Source organism: Podarcis pityusensis (assembly GCF_964106645.2).
Source record: "Podarcis pityusensis genome assembly, chromosome: 7".
NCBI classification, from domain to species: domain Eukaryota; kingdom Metazoa; phylum Chordata; class Lepidosauria; order Squamata; family Lacertidae; genus Podarcis; species Podarcis pityusensis.
The window spans coordinates 18,931,703-18,956,880 of NC_138031.1; the positions used below are offsets into that span (position 1 = coordinate 18,931,703).

Genomic DNA, 25,178 nt, shown 5'->3' on the forward strand with positions numbered 1-25,178 from the left:
ATACTCAAGATGAAACAGTGAATTCTGTTATGATTAAATGGGCACAAGATGTTGGACATAACATTATGATGGCTGACTGGGAACAGTTATGGACCACAGGTATGAAGTTCACGGCATGTAATGCCTTAAGAGAGAATATTATAAAAATGATATACAAGTGGTACATGACCCCAGTCAAGCTTGCAAAAATGTATCATTTGCCCGATAATAAATGTTGGAAATGCAAAGAAACTGAAGGTACATTCTTTCACCTTTGGTGGACGTGCCCAAGGATTAAGGCTTTCTGGGAGATGATCTATAACGAAATGAAAAAGGTATTTAAATATACCTTCCTGAAGAAACCAGAGGCCTTTCTCCTGGGCATTGTCGGCCAATTGGTGCCAAAGAAGGATAGAATTTTCTTTATGTATGCCACAACAGCAGCAAGAATTCTCATTGCAAAGTACTGGAAGACACAAGATCTACCCACCCTGGAAGAATGGTAGATGAAGGTGATGGACTACATGGAACTGGTGGAAATGACTGGCAGAATCCGAGACCAGGGAGAAGAGTCGGTGGAAGAAGATTGGAAGAAATTTAAAGACTATCTACAGAAATACTGTAAAATTAATGAATGTTAGAATGATGTTGGAATGAAGCTAAGGGGTTTTTAGCAGCAATGTTATAAGGAGTATGTAAAAATGGACTGTTAACAGATGAGAATATACAGTTATTATATATTAAGACAAAGGTTTAAGATAAAAACAAAGAGGGAAAGGATTTGCTGAATTAACTTACTGAACTGGAATACAAAAAAGGGGAGGTATGAGGAGGTCAGGGAAACAAGTGAATGAAAGACAAGATATGGAAAGATTGATTTGTTTTTAATTGTTTTTACTTTTTTCGTATTTTGTACTCTCTTTTTTCTTTTTTTATTCTTTTTTTCTTTTTCTTTTTCTTATTACTACTATTGTAACTTCTTTTTTATTTCTGAAACCTTAATAAATATCTTATAACATTTTAAAATATGTATTGGTTTCAGTGTTTCAATGTGTAGCTAATAACATGTTTTATTAGTAACTGATTATTTTTTAATATACTTCCTTTTTTAAAAAAAGAGATATACCTGTAGAAGAAGAAGCTTATTTGACTGGCATTGACCTAGCATTCTTGGGCTGGTACTAGTCTCATTGTAGTCCCCCCGCCCCTTTACCCAGAGTTTGACGGTGGCACACTGCCTAAATCCTGGCTGATAAACTTCAGGTTACTTGTTCAAGATCTGATTTAGCCTTGAGTTCTGGCATTGTGTATGGGAGATGCTGTTTAGCAAAAGAAACTGGGTGTTCAAAACCTGTCTGCGCGCGCGCGCGCACACACACACACACACACACACACACACAAAGGTCACTAGATTAGGACTTTTTGTTCTTAGTTAAATATCCATACTTCATGTTCTATACAAAGTGTCTATAAAAATGAACAAGTACTATGCTAATTCCAATATAACATATTTGTTTCTGATGAGTTTGCATCAATCTTACAATTGTCTTATACACAGCTATAATTATATTGATTTACTTGCAGCTTGCTTGTCATGCATATGCCATTTCTTGTGTGAAAGATTTGTTGTGTTTGTTTTATACAATAATACTGTGATCACAAATCACCAGTAATAGATCTTTCGTGTGCCTACACATATAAACACCCCGTTCTGTTCATTTTGGTTGAGTGGGCTTCCAAGGAACACTGTGGGATAGGGTTTACCTCTTCTTTTGACATTTGTTTTTGCATAAACTGGCACATAACTTTGAAGGAAATTGTTAGGCTTTTTTCTGCTTTTCACCATTGGTGCAACAGTCATTTCAAGTTCCATACTCTTCCTATCTAGTACTGGTACTTAACACTCACAACCCATTTCCCAGAGATACCTTTGAGAAAAACTATAAATAAAATCTACGGTCATTGATACAATATTAGATTCAACTTGTTCCAGAAGAAGTAACTGGGACAAAACCTGCTACCCTACCCATTTCTGTGGGTCTATTGTCTCCCCATGAAAAGGAAATCATGTAAACACGGGAAGTAATGCAAACATGGACCACTTGATGACACTAACATTCAGTTAGGAAGTTGGCTCATTATGGGCTTTCCAGTGGTGACCCTGAGGGTCTGGAATTCCTGCCCATGGAAGTGGATTCTTCTGTAAGGTTGCATGCATGTCTTCAAGCACTGATTACACTGTAAGAAATAGTTCTTAGTTATAAATAGGATTTCATGATATCTCTGTGTGCATTTTAACTTCAATTTTTTAAAGGTATTATTCTTATTAGGTGACATGATCAAAAGCAATGATAAAAATAAATATTTCCACAAATAAAATTATATCTGATAGGATCCTCTTCAGTAGAGTCACAGTTTCAGAACCTTTATCATTATTATAAAACTGTAAATCATGCTAGTTTCTTGCTGAGTCAAAAAAATAATACTCATTGACTTGACATGAGTTGCGGCAGAATTTGTATAAAATAGGACAGGACACCCTAGCTGTGCTCACCGGTGTTCTGCTTTGTTGTTTGGTTTTATTTTTAAGATAATGGCATGCACATTTTCTATTAGATGCGCTCATGTCAGCTTGTTCTGATAACAGCCATCATTAAAATCCTTTTTACAGGAGATACCACGCGTCTTATGCATAGTCATACTTCCAACAAAGAAAAGTTCAACTAACATTAACATAGCTCAGACATGTGCATGTGTTTTTAACAGCCTTTCCCAGCCATTTCTGTGACCAGAATACTTTCTTGTCCAGACCTACTTGAAAATCACATTAAATAAAATCTGTTCCTGGAGAATATATTAGAATAATGATGGGTTCACTGGTGCAACTTGGAGGTAATATTCCCCCCACAATTTGATTATTGCCTGTGGTTCATACTCGGTTAAAATGTGATGGAATCGTGTTGGGATTCACTTGATATCATTTTTCTTTGATTCATTCACAGCACCTTGTGGAGGCAATCTGACAGGCTCATCGGGTTTTATTCTTTCACCAAATTTCCCTCATCCTTATCCTCATAGCAGAGACTGTGACTGGACTATCACTGTTAATAATGACTATGTCATATCCTTAGCATTTATCAGGTAAGTGACTGGTTGACTCAAACCTGAAACAATGAACTAATCCCTGGTCCCTGGGAACATTAACTGCTAAACGTGGCAAGTGTATTGTTTTTCAAAGCCCAGTACATCTGCCTTACAGAATAATGAGCTTGAAGAGGGTTGTTAGAGTAGAGCAATCAGGAACTTACTCAACTACATTCAGAGTTGCTCGTGATATTAAAACATCTGGATGCTTGCTTGCAGCTCATATGAGAGAAGAATCACTAGGTTGAGTAGCAGGGCAATGTTGTGTACTTGCTTTCTTCACTTGTTTAATTTCTGCCAATTTCTGTGATCCCCTCAGTGGGGATATCCTAAATATCCTAAATAACTATAAGGAAGCAGAAAGCAAAGACATAAAAAGGCCATGTGTTTTCAAAAACAGCCTGATTACTCTAAAAAGAGTATATATATATATATATATATATATATATATATATTTAAACTTACAAAAGTTACATCTATGAGTTTATTTATTAGGTGGGTTGGTTGCCCTTTAGCCTATAATAATCATCATCATCAGCTCCCACAGCAACATATGGATAAATAAATGAAGCAATACAATAAAATTCAATTTTTAAAAAAACAATAAAAGCCAGAGGAACCAAAAAAGCTAATCAATAAAAGCCAGGTGAACCCATAAAACCAATGGTTATGAGATGTTTGTACTACTGGGCAATTTAAAAAGTCTTTATCTGGGCAACTGTTCATTTACTAGCCACCAAAGGCTTAGGCTAATGTGATCGAATTTGCCTCGTGCCTAAAAGATAATAAGGTAACTCCAAGCAACTATCTTTAGAGAAGCGATCCATAATCCAGCAAAAAAAGGCCCTCCCACATGTACCCACTGGCTCAGCATCTGAAGATGGGACACTAAGAGAAGAGCAGCCAAGGAAGCTTTCAGTTGATTGACAGGCTCAAGTGGTAGAAAGAGGTTATGAGGTTATATTGCAAGATGTACAATGCAGGTTATATTGCCAAGATGAAAACGAGCTACTTGGTCATTTCTGGGTAGAATCTGTGTTGTCTTCAATTCTAAGAAATTAGAAACACTTCACTGCGATAATCAACTCCAAACTATTGTACATAGCTGTTTCATGTTTGACTGTATCATTTACATTGCATATGCATGGAATGGGGGATATATTGAGATATATTGAGATTGTTTGTTATAAGTGTTTTCATAAACTGAAATAGAAAGTTAAAGAAAAAAGATAAGAAGAAATTAGAGTACTTGCATGCTAGCTGGCAAATATTGTAGAACAACATGAAGCAGCAGCAATCATCTCCTTTGACTGGACACTAACAATATAAGCGATAGTTTGTGAAAACAAATCCAATTATAAATCAATACTAAACACTTCTGTGATATTATGTTTTTCAAGATTTCTTTTAAGTAATTTATTGGATAGTACTGAAAATTTCTTATGTCTGTTAGTACTTAGCATTGTACTTGTTTTAAAATTCATTTGTGTTTGTGAGGCTCGTGTAATAAATTTATGTTGGCCCATGACCCAAGAAATATGCACCAAATGTAGTAACGAGAATAATTTGTTGGAGCACTTTTATCACTGAAAATGCTAATGTGGAAACTGGGGATAAGCAGGTGACACAATCAAGCTCATCTCAGAGTGTTATTGTGTTAGTGTTCTTTTTCTCATAGACATTTTGATAGCCGCTGGAAACACAATACTGGACTAAATGGGCCTTTGTTCTGATTCAGTAGGCCTCTTCTTCTGCTCTTATGTCCATTAAAGTTTTCTAATGGATAACATTGTCAATATGTAGACACAAAACTAAGACACTCGTGATCCAGGCTAATAGTTTTCCAGCTTTAATAGGCGATGTATGCATTACAGCTTTTATAGGAGATTAAAGGAAAATGTCATACCCATATTAACGACCCATTTTATAAGCCATATATTTACATAATAATAAGGCTCAGGTGAGAGATGCTCTCCTGGTTATTAAATAATGTTTGTTCAAATTCTCTACCACAATTCAGTACCTAAAATGATGTCACAGATTAAACAAAGCAAATCTATTGTCAGTCCTGCATTTCTGACCTATAAAGGATAATAACATGGACAGGAGTATTTGTGAAAGTAAATGCAAACAAAAAGTTCAGAGCGAATCAGATATCGGGAGATAGGCAAACACAATGTTTAAAAGATGCACGGAATTATAGTAATCCGTAAGAAAATGTTTTACATGTGTATGTACTACCTATAATATTAGGCATTCTATCATACAATAGAGGGACGCAGGTGGTGCTGTGGGTTAAAACACAGAGCCTAGGACTTGCCGATCAGAAGGTCGGTGGTTCGAATCCCCACGACGGGGTGAGCTCCCGTTGCTCAGTCCCTGCTCGTGCCAACCTAGCAGTTTGAAAGCATGTCAAAGTGCAAGTAGATATCTTTATGTACGCCACAACAGCAGCAAGAATACTTATTGCAAAGTATTGGAAGACACAAGATTTACCCACTCTGGAAGAATGGCAGATGAAGGTGATGGATTATATGGAACTGGCGGAAATGACTGGCAGAATCCGAGACCAGGGAGAAGAGTCGGTGGAAGAAGATTGGAAGAAATTTAAAGACTATTTACAGAAATATTGCAAAATTAATGAATGTTAGAATGATGTCAGAATGAAGTTAAGCGGTTTTAGCAGCAATGTTATAAAGGTGTATGTAAAAATGGATTGTTAACAGGTGAAAATCCAAAGTTATAATATATTAAGTTAAAGGATTAAGACAAAAACAAAGAGGGAAAGGAATTGCTGAATTAACCAATAGAACTGGAATACAAAAAAGGGAGGTGTGAGGAGGTCTGGGAAGCAAGGAAATGAAATGTAAGGTATGGAAAGATTGATGTGTTTTTTAAGTGTTTTTTCTCTTTTTTCTGTATTTTGTATTTTTTTCTTTTCTTATTTCTTTTTCTTTTTTTTCTCTATTTATCTATGTAATCTTTTTTTTGAAACTTTAATAAATATCATTTAAAAAAAAAATCAAAGTGCAAGTAGATAAATAGGTACCGCTCTGGAGGGAAGGTAAACAGTGTTTTCGTGTGCTGCTCTGGTTTGCCAGAAGCAGCTTAGTCATGCTGGCCACATGACCTGGAAGCTCTACGCCGGCTCCCTCGGCCAATAAAACGAGATGAGCACCACAACCCCAGAGTCGGTCACGACTGGACCTAATGGTCAGGGGTCCCCTTACCTTTTTATCATACAAGAAGGTACGATTCAACTTGGAAGAGCGCCTCCACCAAAAGAAGTAAATTTGACCCCGAAAGTATTGCAACACTTCCTTATATGCGGTGGTTTTACCAGTTAGCAGGACATATTAGGATAATATTACTGGAAAAGGCATGTTCCATCTATCATATTTCTCTATCTGTCTTTTTCAGCTTCAGTATAGAACCAAACTATGACTTTCTTTATATCTATGATGGGCCAGACAGCAATAGTCCACTAATTGGAAGTTTTCAAGATAGCAAATTACCTGAGAGAATAGAAAGTAGTTCCAACTCCATGCACTTGGCTTTTCGGAGTGATGGATCAGTTAGTTTTACGGGTTTCCACTTGGAGTATAAAGGTAAGTGAATGTAACTGTATTGCAAATTTTGGACACTCTACTACTCAAGATTGTGCTGCTTTTTTATATTCCTACACACACACACACACACACACACACACACACACACAAGATTTGTATCAATTTTTTCATTTAGTCATTGGCATATCCTATTGATGTCATAATTTGTACTTTAGCAAAAAAGATTACACCTAGTTCTGTTTCACTGGACTACTGATATAGTCAGACAATATCGTCAATGCACTGTGTTTTATGAAGTGTGTGAAACTATCAAAGATCATCAAGCAAAATCACTATCTAAGCGTTATATAGTTTAGAGAAACTCACATGGGTGCGATTGTATGGGGAAAAGACACATTAAGACAGATTTGTATTTGTAGGTAGAGAAATTCTTGTAACTAAAACTGCCTACTTCATCTTACTCCAGCCAAACTGCGTGAGTCCTGCTTCGATCCTGGGAATATAATGAATGGCACAAGGCTTGGAATGGACTATAAACTGGGGTCAACAGTCACGTATTATTGTGATGCTGGTTATGTTCTTCAAGGATACTCTACACTCACTTGTATTATGGGAGACGATGGGAGACCTGGATGGAACAGAGCCTTACCAAGCTGTCATGGTGAGTTTGGGGGCATGGAGTTAGGGGGATCAATCTAATTCCTGATTTGGAGGAGGGAGTATTTAATGTGTACATTAATTTTCATAACTCCTGGTTCCCCTGACTTACTGGTGAATCTCAATTTGTGGGGCCGCATAACACTGGGGAGCAACAGTGGGTGTCACCCCTGTGGCAGTGGGTATTTGGTACGAATCGCACAGCTGCAGGGGTAGGGTGGGTGGTCTCTCTACCCCGTGAGCCAATTGGGGTTGGCGCTTCTGAGTACTTCATTTTTGGGGTCTGATCCCAAGATTTAAAAGGAGGCCTGTGCCTGCTCTCACCTTTCTTTGTCAATGCTTACCCACCCAACCACTCCTGTACTTTGTGTTGGTCGAAGTGGATTTCCTTGTTTGCAGAAATTCCACTAGCAGCTTTGCTACGGACAGTTGTATGTTGCTGCTTTCAGGGCGAGAATTTTATTTATTTATTTTATATACTCATGTTGGACTGGCTATAGTTTATTTTATTTTTAAAATTTGTATACCATCCTTTATTCTCTGGGTGGTTCACAAGATAAGAACACAAAAGGCATAATAAAAACAAGAACAATAACAAAACAATAACCCTCACTCTCCCCCCAAAACACATTTAAAAGTGTATAGGATATTAATCAGCCAAAGGCCTGGTTGAAGAGGAACATTTTTGTCTGGTGCCCCAAGGTGCCAGCTGAACCTCCATGGGAAAACATTCCAGAAACGGGGAGCCTTTGCTGAAAAGGCCTGTTCTCATGTTGCCATCCTCCAGACCTCTTGTGGAGGAGGCACACAGTGTTTGATTGCATATGACTATATATTTCCTACAATCACGTTTGAGCCATCTCCCAGTTTGTTTTCTCGCCCTAAATTCTGGATTTCTGAGGGCACAGAGCAGGCTCCATGATGTGGGAGAAGGCACTCAAGGGTGATTGTGTCAACAGCTTGAGCTGTTCAGATGTTCAACAGGAGCTCCAGTCATATCAGCCAGAAAATCCCCCAGAGACGTCTGGAATCTTCATAGGTCATCCCACCTCTGCAGAGGAGAAAAGATGCTGAAAGCCTAAATCTCAACAGAAAATGACCTGGCCATGATAAGGGACCGATGTCAATACCCCCCACTTTCAGGTCGCCCTTTTCCTGCCTAGTTGAGAAAACAAGGTCCAGAGTGTGGCCTGCCACATGTGTTGGGCCAGTGACTTGTTGGGACATTCCCATGGTCAACATGGCAGCCATGAAGTCCTGAGCAGGGATGTTGAAGTACCCCAAAACTTAAAATTTTGGAAGTCCTTAATATGGCCTCCAAGACCAGCTCTGTCTTCTCGGTCAGAGAGACTGCTGGGCACCGAGGTGGGCAGTAAACAGAATCCCTAATCTGTCCTGATTGCACAGTGTCAGGAAACACAGACTCTAGATTCCTCCCCCCAAAACATAATCTGGAGAGAAAGCCTGGAAAGGGAGAGGGAAAGAATACTTTTATAGTCTACATTGGTTTGAGTACTACACTCTGGAACAGTGGAAAACAAGTCTGCTCCATTTCGCATGAGACAGCTGTTCAGTTATTTGAAGATGGTTATCGTATCACCTCTCAGTCTTCTTTTCTCCAAGCTAAACATTCTCACTCCTTGAACCATTCCTTATTAGTCTTGGTTTCCAGAACTTTTATCACCTTGATCAACCTCCTCCACATACGTTCTAGCTTGTCAATAGCCTTCTTAAACTGTGGTACCCAGAACTGGACATAGTCTTTCTTTCTTTTCTTTGGCCATTGCTGTTCCAAGTGCAATCTGATGAAGGCAGAATAGATGTCAGGTAATGGGCAGGGGGGTTTGGCCTGGAGGAAAAGTGTGTTATGGGCCAGATTAGCAACAACCACAGTTGTTGTTCAGCAGTATCTGGAGAACAGGTACCCCATCTCTACACATTGTAACTCTGTGTGATTTGATGTCTATACAATAACCCCAAACAGTCTTTACTTCATTTTCATATCCTAACATAAGTTTTTAACAAGATTCAATAAAATTTTACTTTCTTCTTTTTTAATTAAGCTAATGGAAGAAGGAAAGAAAGCTATATACATTTCTCCAATGCCTCTCTGTATTAAGTGTGACTTGCCTTTGGCTAATATCCTTATTTCAAATGTCCTTGAAGCCTCTCTAATAATTGCAGGATGTGAACCAAGTCCACAATCTCACTCTCATATGAATGAATGCAAAGATTAACCAGGATAATACACTAAGCCATTTGGCATTTGATGATAGCTGTTAAAAGCAGAATATAATTAAGGTGTGCAGATTAAACTTTTCATATGACAACGGATAATAAGTAATGATTTTTGTCAACTTCAACAAGTGCATTTCCTTCTAACAAAACTACCTAAGATTTACCTTTCATGTAACAAATATCTGTTGTTTACAAGATAGCACTTTATTGCTCAGTATTGTGGAAAACCCCATTTCATGCTGAGAAGGATCCAAATCATAATTACCATCCTATCTGAGACCAAGAGCAAAACCTTTTTACATTTGCTCCTTAAAAACAAAACAGGAAACTACTATGTGTTACTTGCATGGGGGGGGGATTACCCATGTTAGACTAATGCTCATAGAAGGGTAATTCATAATTCATTATACTTACAAATGCATACAGCACATGAGCACAATATATTCCACGATAAATTCATAAAGAGTATATCTTTTGAGTTTGCTTCCCAGAGCCTAAAGTGTCAATGTTGGGGCAAGGAATACCCTCAGGCTAAGCACTCGCTCCTTAATGGAAAAAGCAATGCCTGCTAGTGGAATAGGCTGTCCACTCATTGCCAGAACATGTGAACCATCTACAAACACGGCCTTTGTCTTTTCAGGATTCAGTCTCAGCTTGTTGACTCTCATCCAACGCATTACTGACACTGGCCTACACATCCATCCCCTATTCAGATGGAATGGAGAGATAGAGTTGGGTGTCTTCCACATATTGGTGACACCATAGAATGGGGGGGGGGCATTTTCTTCTTTTTAAAAACCCATCTCTATAGGTTTGTTGCTTGTGAAATAATGGAATATCACACACAGAGTAGTGCACAGTAGGGGGGTATAAAGGTAAATGATCCCTGGACAGTTAAGTCCAGTCAAAGGTGACTATGAGATGCAGCACTCATCTCGCTTTTCAAGCTGAGGGAACCAGCATTTGTCCACATTTGTCCACAGACAGCTTTCTGGGTCATGTGGCCAGCATGAACTCATGCTAAACTGCTTCTGGTGCAATGGGACACTGTGACAAGTGCCAGAGTGCACGGAAATGCTGTTTACCTTCCCACCACAGCAGTACCTATTTATCTACTTGCACTAGTGTGCTTTTGAACTGCTAGGTTGGCAGAAGCAATGGGATCTCACTAACGTCATGCGGATTAGAACCGCCAACCTTCCAATCAAGCAAGCCCAAGAGGCTCAGTGGTTTAGACCACAGCGCCACCCGTGTACCAATACGGTAGAGGTGTAGAAACAAAATGAGCCAGTGAGTCAAGCAACTATTTCCACACTTTCATAGTCTTGTGTAAAATGGAAATCTTACCTCTTCCCTTAGATATGTGACAGGTTGAATTGACAAGTGTGCCCATACTAAATCATTAGCAGGCTTTTCAGCCCAAGCTACATTGGCCATTTTGGGTTTGAAGTCAGCTTGTTTTGAAAGTATCCCTAGTTAGTGTTAAATCACAATTCCTGGTTTGGTTGAAATGACAAGCATCGACTAAAAGTGGAAATTGGAGAAGGCTAGGCTTATTCATGTAGTACAAAACCACATTTTAGCGGTATGCCTAGGTGTGTCTGGTTCTCAACCCCTTCTCATCTCTTGAAATGTGCCTTTAATCTTTGCTTCTTTAACAGAAATGACCGTAAAAATGCATTTTGAGACTGACTGAATAGTGCTATTAGGTGACCAGTGAAGTTATTCTGCTGCAATTATTTGATTTGCATCTTTAGAGCATAACAGAATGTAATATTATACATGTTGTGACTCATTAACATTGGCAGAACTTTCCTGTGATACTTAGATATAGCATAAGCTTGTGTGAAATAAGCATTATGCTAAAATACCTCTGAGCTCAATTTTACTTGAAATGGATACTTACAGATGAGATTGAGTCTCCAGATAATGTAATTAAATCTTTAATAATGCTCAACATTATTGCAAATTCCATATGTAATTTGACACTTAGTTTCACTGCTGATAGGTTTTGCTGAAGAAATAGAACAGAATTTGCATATAAGATTTACCTCATTTGAGAATTAATGCTTTTGTGAAAAGATATTTCTTTCCACACTTTCTTCCTCATTTTACATGCCAAAGAAAAGCACTTTGAATGTACTAAATGCTAAACCAGAACTTTTCATTCAATGTTTGTTTAGTTTTAAGGGGGAGGGGTACACAAGAGCTTAGGGCTGTATCTAAGATTAGTCATACTCAGAGGAGAACCATTGAAATGAATGGACCTTAATTATTTCCTCTAATTTTAATTGTCTGCTGCTCTGAGTATGACTAGCATTAGATACAATATTTAGTCTTGTATACACCAGAATTTGAACTGTGAATCCATTGACTTCTCTTGTGATTCTTAAGCGACCATACATTGCACTGCTACATGTATAATGTGCTTGAGCGTTCTAATGTTGTATACAATAAAATATCCAAAAATGGTTCTACTAAATCATCAGATTTGGAAATGATAGCACAGGCCACCCATACGAACACAAAAGGATCTGGTATATCAGCCCCAAGGCCTAACTCATCTAGTATTCAGTTCTCAGGGATCAATCAGATACCTACAGGAAACTCAAAAAGCAGGGCATTATATCAGTTGCCTACATGATCCATGTAGCAACTGGTCTTGAGAGGGAGAGCCATTCAAATCCATTGCCCTAAACCAGGGCACAACCTAAAGAGATGCTGTGGGTGTTGTGTGGCTGCTCATTTCTCAGTTGCTCAGCAGCCCAGTTTTTAACACAAATACGTGAGAGGCAAAAATGTTTTCAAAATTAAAATATTAAAAAGTTTTGCTGGTATAGTCCTATCCTCTTTCAGCATAAGTGGCAGCTGAAATCATGGTAATTCTGCCCACACCCCTGTTGGCTGGGCATTTTATTTTAATTTGTGGTTTTTGTTTTAGTGCATGACTCGCAAGCATTAGGGATTATTTCAACCAGATATGCTAATTGTTGTATAGATTAGTTTCTCAGAAATGCTAGTCTTTGTCAAATTTTCTTGCTCTGGCAAAAACATAATTATTATCACAGTTTTGAATGGATTTTGCATTACAGATAGTGGAATAAAATTTAATACACATAAATTCGCTGGCATCTTGTACAATTAATTAGAGGGCATTTGATAAGCTAAGCCCCGCAACTGTCTTGTGTAGAGCCAGCTGCACTTCTGAAAGTGTCTTGGGGGACACAGAAGGCAATTAAGAATACATCTTTCCATAATAGCTAGTTAATGGTTTCTGATTTTATAGCAGTATATAAATATTTATATATACAGAGAGAGAGAGCGCGCACACACTATCGGTATTTTTTGATATGCTTAAGTTTGCACAGTAAAAAGATTGGCCCAAAAGGCCAGTCACCTTTTTCCTATTAAAGAGGAGGGGAAAATCCAAGTGGTTGACATAAGATTCATAATAGAAGGACATAAAGATTCTTCTTCCTCTCTCAAAGCACTAGAACTCATGGAAGATTCAGGACAGATAAAATAAATACTTCTTTAGTGCTTACTTAAACTATGGCTCTGATAGCCACAAACTTTGGATGACTTTAAACAAGGATTAAGCAAATTCATGGTGGGTGACTCCAGCGGAGGAGCAAACCAATCAGGTGCCTGGGGCGGCATGTGTGCCCTGCACCCAAGGGTGGGGCCAGCTGCTTGTGGGGCTGGGCAAGCCAGGGCAGGACGTTCCGTGGGGCCTCCAAGGAGTCTGCCTGCTTCCTCCCACTCAGCCACCCTACAGCTGGGGGGGGGAGGCAGTGGGCAGACCGTCTGGGGCAGCATGGAGGCTGTGGGTGCCCAAGCCACCACGTCACTCCTAGGAGAGACGAGTGGGTCGGGTGAGTGCCGCCTGGCATTTTGTCACCCCCCTCAGTGGTGACACCCGCACCTCCCTTCTTCTGCCCCTGGGTAACTCTACCTGTCAGGGGACTGCCATCAGAACAGGGGAGGGAGGCAGGGGAATACAGAGAGCCTCCAACGCTTCTGAGGAGCAGCTCCTTGTCCAGCAGTGGGGAAAGCCACGCCTCCAGTGGAGAAGAGAGGGAAGGGAGCAGCCAAGCGAAGGGAGGGCTCAAAGATGCTGCTGAGAGCCCAAGCGCCTCACCTAGCCCTGCTGGCCAGGAGGCACACATGCCGTTTCCGTCACCCAGCTTGCTCAGAGGGGTGAAACGTAAGGAGGGCAGGCCGAGCTTTGGGGTGTCTAAGTTCTTATGTTGGGGGAGAAACCGGAAGGGGCCACATCTGCAAGTGACTAAGATGGACATGAACTTTGTGGCTATGCACTGTAAATAGTTTGCACCAATAAAACCTGTAAAAGACAGGTTGGAGTCCTGCCTGGTTACTCACGAGCAACCACCACCAGCACCTGACGCTACCCATAGTTGAAAGCAGTATGCTCCTGAGTGTAAGTTGGTGGAAGAAGAAGAAGAAGAAGAGTTTGGATTTGATATCCCGCCTTTCACTCCCTTTTAAGGAGTCTCAAAGCGGCTAACAATCTCCTTTCCCTTCCTCCCCCACAACAAACACTCTGTGAGGTGAGTGGGGCTGAGAGACTTCAAAGAAGTGTGACTAGCCCAAGGTCACCCAGCAGCTGCATGTGCAGGAGCGGCGAACCCGGTTCACCAGATTATGAGTCCACCGCTCTTAACCACTACACCACACTGGAAACTACAGGAGGAGGGAATGGTCTTGTACTCACGCCCTGCTTGTACGTTTCCCATGGGCAGTTGTTTGGTCACCATGAGAACAAAATGCTGGACTAGATCTTTTTATTCTGGGAAACAAATTATCCCACTGGGACATGTTTTACCACCAATTCTCACTGATTTTTATGGGACATTATAGCCACTAGGAGAATTAATTAGTAAAAATTGCTGCTAAAACATGCCCCTTGGGAGAATAAATATTAGGCCAAGCATCTGGAGTCATCCCTTCCCCCCATTTTTCTTTCCCATTAACATGTTTTAGCCACAAAGCAGGACCAGTGGAATTGCAAGAATTATAAAGTTTTATTCATTTGGAAAGCAAGTGGGGGGGGGGGGAGTGCAATAAAATTGTGCCAAGCATTTGTATTTGTATTTAATAAATTTATATCCTGCTCTTCCTCCCAAAGGAGTCCGGGGTGACAAACATACAAAATATAAAACAACATTTTAAAACAATCTCAGTACATATGCAGACTAAAGTACATTTACATTGCCAGACCCTCCAAGTCTCCCTATTTTCCAGGAACTTCCCTGATTTAGAGAAGCCGCCCAGGATTCTGATTTGATCCCAGAATGTCCCACTTGTCCTTAGGGTGTCCTTATTTTCACTGGAGAAATATTGTAGTGTATGGATGTATTTAATTGTGTCTGTGTGTGTGTGAGTGCTGGAAGTTGCCCAGAGTGGCTAGGGCAACTCAGTAAGATATGTGGGGTATAAATAGTAAAATTATCATTATGGAATGGGACATCCCTATTTCCATCAGAGAAATGTTATGGGGTATGCATTGCCTATTTTATTTTTTCAGTACCATATTGTTAAAATACACTGCATCGTTACTTCCTAGCACCTTGTGGAAGTCGTTCTACAGGCTCCGAAGGCACAGTTTTATCCCCAAACTACCCTAAAAACTACAGCATAGGACATAACTGCATTTACTCCATTGCTGTCCCAAAGGAATTCGGTGAGTAATATGTCTTTAATTTGTGTTTTACTTGTTAGTTTTACAATTATTGCTTTCCTAGCTTTACACGGACGTTGTAATTATTATATCCGGCAATCTCAGTTTAGTATCAATAACTGCATATTGGAGATAATAAGGGGATGCTTTCATAAAAGATGTTGTGATCTGTTTATCCAATTATTTTAATTACAAATGTTTTGATGGGTGTGTGTCTCACTCAGAAATGTTATATTGGTTGCTTAAACTTTATTATTGCAAGCAGGTGGCACAACTTTAGGCGCGTTCATATGACATGTATTTGCTCGCGTGCAGGTCCTTTTGGACCCAGAAGAGGGAATAATGGGGCCGTAACAGGGACATAAGGGGGCATAAAGAGGGGCGCCAGTTGGGAAGCGCTGATAAGATTTTGAATATCATCATATATTTCCTAATGGTGAAGAAGTGTAGCAGTGCTTGTATGTCATGCACACTGGAATGTATGGAAGACATCAGCTAGGTGAACAGTTCATTGAGTGTGTGAAATACATTTTCCATATATTGAGGGAAATCATCTGCTGAGGAAGGGGAAGATCCATCTAATTTTATGATAAGGATGTTTATGGCTTACAGCCAGGCATGCAGTAGGTTTGTAAATAGGTTGAAATGGCTGTGTTTTAGACTGCTGTCTGCTTCACTGGCCACAGAATTGATGTAAAATGTATGGCTGTGTTTTGCCACGGACTGAGAGATCATTTATATTTCTTGCAATAATTTATATTTCTGGATATTGCTAACGTACCAAAGACCACTTTTGGAATTGATTATTTCCTCCACAGATGTTTACATTTATTTCAATAATTTATAACTCCCCACCATGCTAATGTATTAAAGGCCAGGAATTAATGCTTTCTTGAACAGATGTTTTTAGCCTATTTATCATGGGTGGCACATAATAGTTTTCCTGGCATTTTTTTTTTGTTCTGTTTCATAGACTACTAAGATTACTCACATGTATATAACAAATAACAACTGCGATGCTGTACAGAAATGTCATGAAGTGATCCCCACTGAACATAGTGGCTTGTATCTAAGCAGATGAGCAAATGAGTATACTGTATGATATTTAATCTACAATCCTATAGCCACTTTCCTGGGAGTAAGGTTCATTCGAATCAACGTAATTTGATTACTCAGAAGTCACATTATTAACCTTTGCAAAACTAAGTTTAAGATTACAGGCCATTCTTGTGAAATCAGGACCACTAGGCAAATTCAGCATTAGGATTTGACACAATATTCAGAAGATAGCAACTGAAAGGTGTTAAGACTGTATGAGAGGGGAGGGCGGGGAGATGTTTTAATATCAAAACCAGTGTTGACACTATGGTTAGGCAGCCTTACAAGGTTTGACTAAAACAATTTACTGGGTGTTATCTGGAAAGTGCAACAAGATCCAAGTTAGTTAAAGATGGTCTTAAATTGTTCAAGGTTTCTGATCCACTTCACTCATTGCTGAGTTGCTATGAATTGGACTCTTGCTGCTGCTAGCCAGTAGAAAATATTCCCATTTATATATTATTGTTTGGCCTGAAGCTATTAGATTATCTATGCACATTTGAAGAGGTAAGGCAAAAATATGATCCAATTTATTTATTTGAAGCATTTTGCCCCACTCTCCCAGGCTCACATGAGATTAATATAAATGGAGAAGCCCACCTACTAGTCAACAATCTAAAAGACACAACAAAACGGGGAAATGGGTGAAGAGGGAAGAAGAAAATTAGCCTGTGTTATATACAGAACAATCAATTAAAATCTTTGGGTGTTTTTTTTTTTTTAAAGGAGCAAGTGACTATGTTCACAGGCCCATAATATGGATCTGATTTGGAATGACTTTAACAAAGTGTCTGTGTGTGTTTTTGTTCTACCTGTTATATGTATCTGGCATTATAAAATTTTGTTCCAATCAAAAACTGACTTACTGCAGAGTGTTGGAGGAGGTGATCCTTAAAATCTCTTCCAACTCCATAATTCTGTAAAATTTTGAAATGGTACAGCTCTTTTCACTGTCATGTTTGTGGCTTATTTCACAATCTTAAGTTAGCTTCTACCTAGAAGGACTCAAATGTGACTCCGTCATGCAGTAAATTAGTATTATATTTCTATTTTCCAAGCCAGTGTGGCCTTTACTGTAAGTGTGTATTTCTAAAGCTGTGTGGGGTCACAAGCTATTTAACATGGCCTCCAAAAATGAAAAGTCAGCACTTCAAAGTTGTGCTTGCTGTTGAAAAACAAACAAATTTGGGTATCTCAAAGACACAACCCTAATCAATAGCAACTTGTGTCTTTATTAAAGCATTTATATACAAAGTGCCACTCAGGGTGGCTAACATCATTTATAAATTACAGTTTTGTAAAAGCACAACTCAAAAACCGGCAACAATGATATACAAATCAAATGCAAAACAAAACATAAACAGATAATAATAATAATTTAGTTATTAGGCTAATGAACATTTCATGGAGTAGGAATAAAAGCAATTTTACATTCAGGTATTCAACTTTTCATGGTTGACTCTGTGAAAAAAAATCACAGCAGTGTAGCCCTTTTTCAATGTTTCATTATTCTGTCATGCAGAATCACAGCTTCAATATTTCATGCTATGACGGGTTTAAGCTAGAAGATAAATGATTCACAAAAGCACACAGCATGCTATAGGCAGAATCTTCTGTAAACATGGAAGACTCATCATCTTTGACACTTTCCCACTGATCCTGCAGAAGGGCGCAATGATCACTAATTGTTTAACACTGTGGTCCTCCACTGATTAAAATTACTATGCTGTTGCTTAATTTTAATCTCTCTCTCTCTCTTTTGCTGAGTCACTAGTTGTAATTGATGTTTAGCAATGCAACATGCAAGGGGAAGCCCATGGAAATTAGCAGAAGATTTGATGGCTCTGTATTCATCTCACTCCTTTGTAGCTTAATAATGATCCTGTGTCTTCTGCTTACCAGCTGATTTTGGCCTCAATCCTATCTACTTGCACACTCACTCCTGAACTGACAGAGATGGGCACCTGGCATTATTTACAAATTTGTTTCTGACAGGTGTTTGGGTTTACCCTCTTAACACACCATTTACTTATATCTTTTATGCCACTGGAGCATGGCTGGGAGCCAATGTGACAGGTTTAGCTTTCCCCCCTATTTATCTGCCCTACTCACCTTGGAATTCTGAAATGCTGCTTTAAGTATGAATCCCCAGAGCAATAAAGTGAGGTCAGAGCTGTGCCTTCTAGCAGCCCTTGTGGGACATTTAATATTTTGTGAACCCGTAAAGTAGGTGGGTAGGATTTGGGGAATTTGATGTGTGTGCTGTGATACAACTGTACGTTCTGCAATTTCATTTAAGCCATGAAACTTTTTCTATATTATATACACACACACACACACACACACACACACACAAACAAACCCCAAAACAACAACATGGCAATTTATTGTTTAGTATATATCAGGAAGTACGCGGATGGCGCTGTGGGTTAAACCACAGAGCCTAGGGCTTGCTGATCAAAAGGTCAGTGGTTCGAATCCCAACGATGGGGTGAGCTCCCATTGCTTGGTCCCTGCTCCTGCCAACCTAGCAGTTCGAAAGCACATCAAAGTGCAAGTAGGTAAATAGGTACCGCTCCAGCGGGAAGGTAAACGGCGTTTCCGTGTGCTGCTCTGGTTTGCCAGAAGCGGCTTAGTCATGCTGGCCACATGACCGGGAAGCTGTCTGCGGACAAACGCTAGCTCCCTTGGCTTATAGAGCGAGATGAGCGCGCAACCCCAGAGTCGGTCACGACTGGACCTAATGGTCCCTTTACCCTTTACCTTTATATATCAGGAAAAACCCTTGACAATCCATGTATTCTCTTTCCCTTCAATACCATGTCTGTACCCATTTCCCATCCCTACTCCATTCTGTTACTGGCATCATTCGCGCATAAAGTCTGCTCATAGATGCTCACATATAGACACCTTCAAGCACAATTTATACCTCCTGTCCATCCACACATAATGCTTATTCATTCACAGAACACATGACCCAGTCACACATACACACACTCAAGACTCAATAGTCATCATTATTGTGGTTACCCTCCCAACTATCAAAATGTTACCGCTGCAGAACTTTCACAACGTTTAGATTACAATACTAACCAACAAAGCCAGATTGACAAGCTGCTTTGGAAGATGACTAACCTTGGTTGAGCATTTGGAGGATTCTTGATCTCCGGTATCCCCGTTCTACTTTGTTACATGGACAGCATGCTTAAATGGGTGCTATTGGTTGAATGTGATATCATATGCAGTGTTTTAGATAGATATAGTGATTTGTTTTAGGACGCTGAGTTGCATGGTTCAGTGGGAAGGTGAGCATGGACCATTAAAAGTCTTAAGTTTCTGTCTCCATGCCATTTTGATATTCTTTTTTTAAAAAAATCATTTTGGTATTCTTGCATGATTTTTAGACATTAAACCATTTGGTTTTGTTGACAATGTTCACTCCTGATTGATTCCAACATGACAATCTCTTACTCCACCTACATGTGTCATATTGTCTTAAGTACCTATTCCTAGAGCCACACATATTGTGATCATGACATATTTGAGATTTCCCATAGGAATCACTGTTTTCATAATAATAATAATAATAATAATAATAATAATAATAATATCTGCAGCCACTCTCATTTTTTCACATTTGAACTATTTCATCATGCATTTTAAAGCAATTTTGAAAGTAACATAAAAAAGAATTGTATAGAAGGAGTAATACTGACAGGCCACTAACAATTTGTTGGTGAATGGTCCATAAAAGATTGACTATTGCAAAGTCCCCCCCCCCAAAAAAAGCAAGCACAAAATCTGTTCTGCCAGCTGAGCAAAAGCAACCAAACAATGTTGTCAACACACATTATCTCCTTTAGAGTGTTCACTGAGTGTGGAATCTACAGACAGTTTAAAAGCCATGTCATTCCACAGTTACTTCGGCAATGTCACTTTTGCTTTAAAATGCATTTTGCATTTCAAAACTCATGAAGATTTATCTTGTAGTGGCAGAAAGGTGTTATCTCAGAGGCTTAAATTATGAGAGACAAGTTCTCTCAACTGAACTGGATGCTAACAGAATGATATTGGGGGTCGGGGGGAAGGTGAACTTTACCAGTAGGCCAAGCTAAGGTTGCATTACATATTGGAGAAGGGTGGGGTTGTGTATCCAGGTGCCTCTTCAGTTCAGTAAGATCACAGGGGAAAGGAGGATATGCTAAAATAAAGCAACATCAGGGATGTGAGGAGCATCATGGGGACATTTGAGACCTGGACAGCCAGCAGCCTATTGCATCTCAGGTAGCCAAGTCTCAAGTATGAGGACAGGAACTTATTTTAAAAGTGATAAAAATGGAATGGAATGGAGATCATGCCTGATGTTTGAAGCTGTGAAGTTGGAAGATCTGATACTTGGGATGTAGAAGAAAGAAATGTTTTGTTTTGTTTTTCACATGAGCCTGCCTATTCATTGAAGTGATTTGAGGAAAGCATTCTCTGCATAGCCACACTTTCTGAAGTGTCTTGCCTTTGAAATATTCTCCCCCAGGGAGACTTACCTGGAAACGATTTTACTGCCTTTCTGCACCTGTCTATTTCTTTAGGTCTTTTAATTTTTTTAAAAAACCCTATTCTCTTGTTATGTGCTTGGACCTTTTGCTACTTTAGGGCATGATTCTACAGTCCCATTGAGTTTACTGGGGCCATAGCTGTCAACCATCCCTTATTTGACAGGAAAGTCCCTTATCCCAGCGCCGTGTCCCGTTGCTGTCCCTTATTGATGATGCCCCTTAAATTTCCCGGGTTTCAAAGGAAGCAGCTCCTCTCCCTCCCTCCCTGCCGGCCAGGGAGGAGAGAGGCTCCAACTGTGTTGCTTGGCTGCGTTGCTCACCCAATAAGGAGTCTAAGAACGACTGGGGGGTGGAGCTTGCATGCCTTGTGCCGACCAAATCGGCCGCATTGCCTGGGGACTTGCCTTTGCTCAGCGCTTCCCAGCGAAGAGGTGATGGTGGTTTTCCTTGCTGCATCCCCTTTGCCAGGTTGCTGCACTGTGGGAACCACTGCCTGAGGCTTCGTTTGGCTACTGGCTGGGCTTTCTGCCTTTGGCTTGGAGGGGCTCAGAAGTCGAACATATCTGTGCTCTGAAAATCCCTTATTTTGGCTGCTGATCCCTTATTTCCGAGGCTGCTGGTCCCTTATTTTCAAATCTGTAAGTTGGCAGCTATGACTGGGGCTAACCTTGAGGTCTAAGTGTGTATAAAGGATTGCAGCCTTACAAAGCAAGCATATTGTTGGGCCAGGGTTCTGAAGCTGTGAACCTTCCAAAGCTCATTTGAATATAGGTGGCAGCCATTTTAGGCTTGTCCAATTGACACATGACTGTTGATTCACAGGAAATTTGGGACCCGGAAGACAGCAGAACAGGGGTGGAACTAGGCAGACCGGGGACAGGGGGGCACTTATACGCACTCTGCTGACACATGTAGGGGTTGCCTGTATCTAGGAGAGCCTACCCTATCTACTTAAAAAAAAACAAAAAACCCACACAGTTTTCTCCCATTGTTTTCAGTGGGATGTCATGCTGAAATATATCTGCACCATGATGTAAGTTCCACTCCTTATTTATGGGGCCTTGGTATGTCACTGGTCACTTCAGTTCTGCTGCAGCTTTAAGTGGTAGAAAAACTTTTGTGTTTTTTAAGTAAAGAAAACCTTATGCTTCTTTGGTGTCCTGAAGATAATTTCATGACCCCTGAAAATAGACAATATGTGCCTTTTTTCTGAAATGATTACCAATATTCACTCACACTCTTTCGCACACAAATGCTGAAAAAGGCTGCGTCATATAACCTGGCCCCACAGCACTAATATTTCTCCCCTAGCTCCTGCAAGGTTTTGTGCATCTGGTCATCAGTAGTAATTCTGAGACAAAAAGCAACATCAGGATAATTGCTGAGTCTAAGAGAAAAAGTGTCATTGCTGAGACTAAGAAAGCAACAGTATCTAGATCACGGTATCCCTAGCCAGCAAGTATCTGACAGATCACAAAACAAATTGGTGTTTTTTCCACCCACATATTCAGTTAGATTCTTCAAACTCCATGGAGGCTCCTTCTCAGCATATCAGTTAGTGAAGATGCATAGCAGAATTAATTGCAAACAATTGAATGAATATCTCATGATCAGAGAAGGGAATGAGAACTTTGTATTTTGTGTTTCCCTCCCAGCTTTCTGAGTTGCACTTCCATCAAGGGCTGTGACTATTTTGGAAGCATCCAGGTGATTAAAAACCCCATGCACCATTTAAAGGAATATTTTAGTCAGGGTTGTTCATTTGTTTTTGTTTGACACCTTCTAAACAATGTTTATTACAAAATTCATATCAACAGTTTGAGGCTGCAACCTTAGAGTTCTGAGAGGAGTCATGGGATTGTGTGGATCTAGTAAAGGTAAAGGGACCCCTGACCATTAGGTCCAGTCGTGATCGACTCTGGGGTTGCGGCGCTCATCTCGCTTTATTGGCCGAGGGAGCCAGCGTACAGCTTCCGGGTCATGTGGCCAGCTTGACTAAGCCACTTCTGGCGAACCAGAGCAGCGCACGGAAACACCATTTACCTTCTCACCGGAGCGGTACCTATTTATCTACTTGTACTTTGACGTGCTTTTGAACTGCTAGGTTGGCAGGAGCAGGGACCGAGCAATGGGAGCTCACCCCGTTGCGGGGATTCAAACCGCTGACCTTCTGATTAGCAAGTCCTAGGCTCTGTGGTTTAACCCACAGCACAACCCACGTCCCTTTGTGTGGATCTACTTCTCCATAAATCAAGAGGGAGGTCCACCCTTGGAGAAAGAGGCCCAATCACGAGGTCCAATCCACCTGAGATGGAGAGGGTGTCCTGAGATGGAGAGGGTAAAAAGGAGGTGTGTTGGGGAGTGGATCCAGGCTTTGGTTCATATCGGTTGGCTACCACCATTCCTTCCTTTCTCTGTAGAAAAGACTCTGTTCTGCACAACATATTATAGTAGATTTATTTATGTTCTGAACATCAGAAGCAAGTTGCCTTACATATATCAGTTTACATACCTAGGGAAACGATGTGATAGCTGTTCCCCATTTTTTTAAACACAAAAATCAGTAACCTTTGCTTTTTAATAAGCAAATATACCTGTTCTCCATGGACTGCAGATTTGCTGGACTTGTGGGCCATGTAAAGCGAAGCAATCCACAGGAGGGAATAAGTTATGTTGATAAACAACAATTCTTTGCCACATTATACTTTTATCCAGGAGCCTATCTGAGAAAACCAAGGACATTTTTGCTATAAAGTGTGTTGACTGGCGCATTGGAAACTCCTATTTATGAATACCCTTAGAGTTTTTTAGAATTCAGTTTTGCTTCATTCTCTTATTGCTATTCTACAGAACCCAACATAAATCCAGTTGGAGACTGTTGTAAGCAAAGGATGAAGCAAACTTTCGCAAGAAAAAAAGTATCTTGCAACTCACCTGGGACTGTACCACTTTAAAATTCAGGTGGTAGAATCTACAACACTAAATGTTTCCCCAAGATGCTTCATATTAGCCCCCCCTTAAGCCTTTAACACTTTCATTCTTCCCACTCTCAAGTGAGAGCACTATACACATTGTTAATTTCAGCCCTACCTTGAAGACAAGATTTGGGTTGTCTTTTAAAGTAGCTATTTCAAATTCTTTGCTGATCACTGACGTCCATAGTTGTCCTTTTTTTAAACGTCATTTTACCTTACATTCCTTTTTTTACGCTTTCCCCACTCTCTCCTCACTGTTCAGATATATTTATTTGAGCTCCACTAAAGTGTTTAATGTTAATAGGAAATAAATAAAAACTCAGTAAGAAAGGGTGCTGGGAGTACAGTTCTTATACTTTACCTAAGACCTCACCATCTAATTAAAATAAGATATAGTCTGCCACAGCATAGCAGAATACATACAACTCATTTGTAGGTCTTAAAAGTAGCAGCAGAAGTTACTAGTTTGAACAATAAAGAAGTGCTATCTCTTTTTTATTATCTTATGAAGCTCATTAACTGCAGAATGCTTTGTTTCTGGCAGTGTGCCTGAAAATCTTTCCAGAATGGTGGTCCATGGTTGTTTACATTTCTATTTGTTTCACTGAATTCTATCAAGCTGCTGTTGGGAACTAGAATAAAAATGCTGTGTTATACGAGAGGTAAGAATGTGCAGATAATGAAACAGGAGGCAGTATAGGGCTGCTCACACAAATATGTTAAATCCAAGAGAGAGGCTTACTACATCAGGCTGCAGGTGGGGGACTTGTGTGATTGAATACAACTCCATACATAAAGATTTTCTCTACATAGAAGACTGGTTAGGTTGCAACTCTTCCTTTTGAAATCATTCCCCCCCCCCCCCGTGAGAACCTTCTACTGCCATCCAACATCTTTTCGCAGGGCCTGCAAGACAGAGCTGTTCCGCCTGGCCTTTGGTTTGGACTCAGTCTGACCCTTATGTTTCCCTCCCCTTATGGTTTTGATCTATGGGCTATTATTAAAAATGAGGCTGCTTTTTAAATTGTATTTTAGCCTGTATTTTAAATTGTCCCCCCCCCCATTATGTTTTATTGTAATTTTACTGGTGTTAGCCGCCTTGAGCCCGGCTCTGGCCGGGGAGGGCGGGGTATAAATAAAAAAAATGTTATTGTTATTGATAGATTCAGATTCACTAGTTCACTGAGTATTAGGCCACAGAAGTCCAAAAGGGTGATAACTATGGCTTGTTGGCCAATTGCAAACTAATGTGACAAACCAAATA

At 40.0% G+C, this 25,178-nt stretch overlaps 1 protein-coding gene across 5 annotated transcripts in view; it reads left to right on the plus strand.

Moving 5' to 3' along the window:
- CSMD3 (CUB and Sushi multiple domains 3) overlaps positions 1-25,178 on the plus strand; it is a 578,955-nt gene that overhangs the window by 421,429 nt on the left and 132,348 nt on the right. For all 5 annotated transcript variants that reach the window (XR_013988260.1, XM_081012460.1, XM_081012461.1 and 2 more), the window contains 4 exons: positions 2,982-3,120; positions 6,544-6,731; positions 7,159-7,353; positions 15,175-15,291. Coding sequence is in view for 4 of the 5 variants with exons in the window: in XM_081012460.1 (XP_080868586.1) it covers positions 2,982-3,120; positions 6,544-6,731; positions 7,159-7,353; positions 15,175-15,291 (639 nt within the window). In the remaining variant the exon portion in view is untranslated. The remainder of the gene's footprint in view (positions 1-2,981; positions 3,121-6,543; positions 6,732-7,158; positions 7,354-15,174; positions 15,292-25,178) is intronic.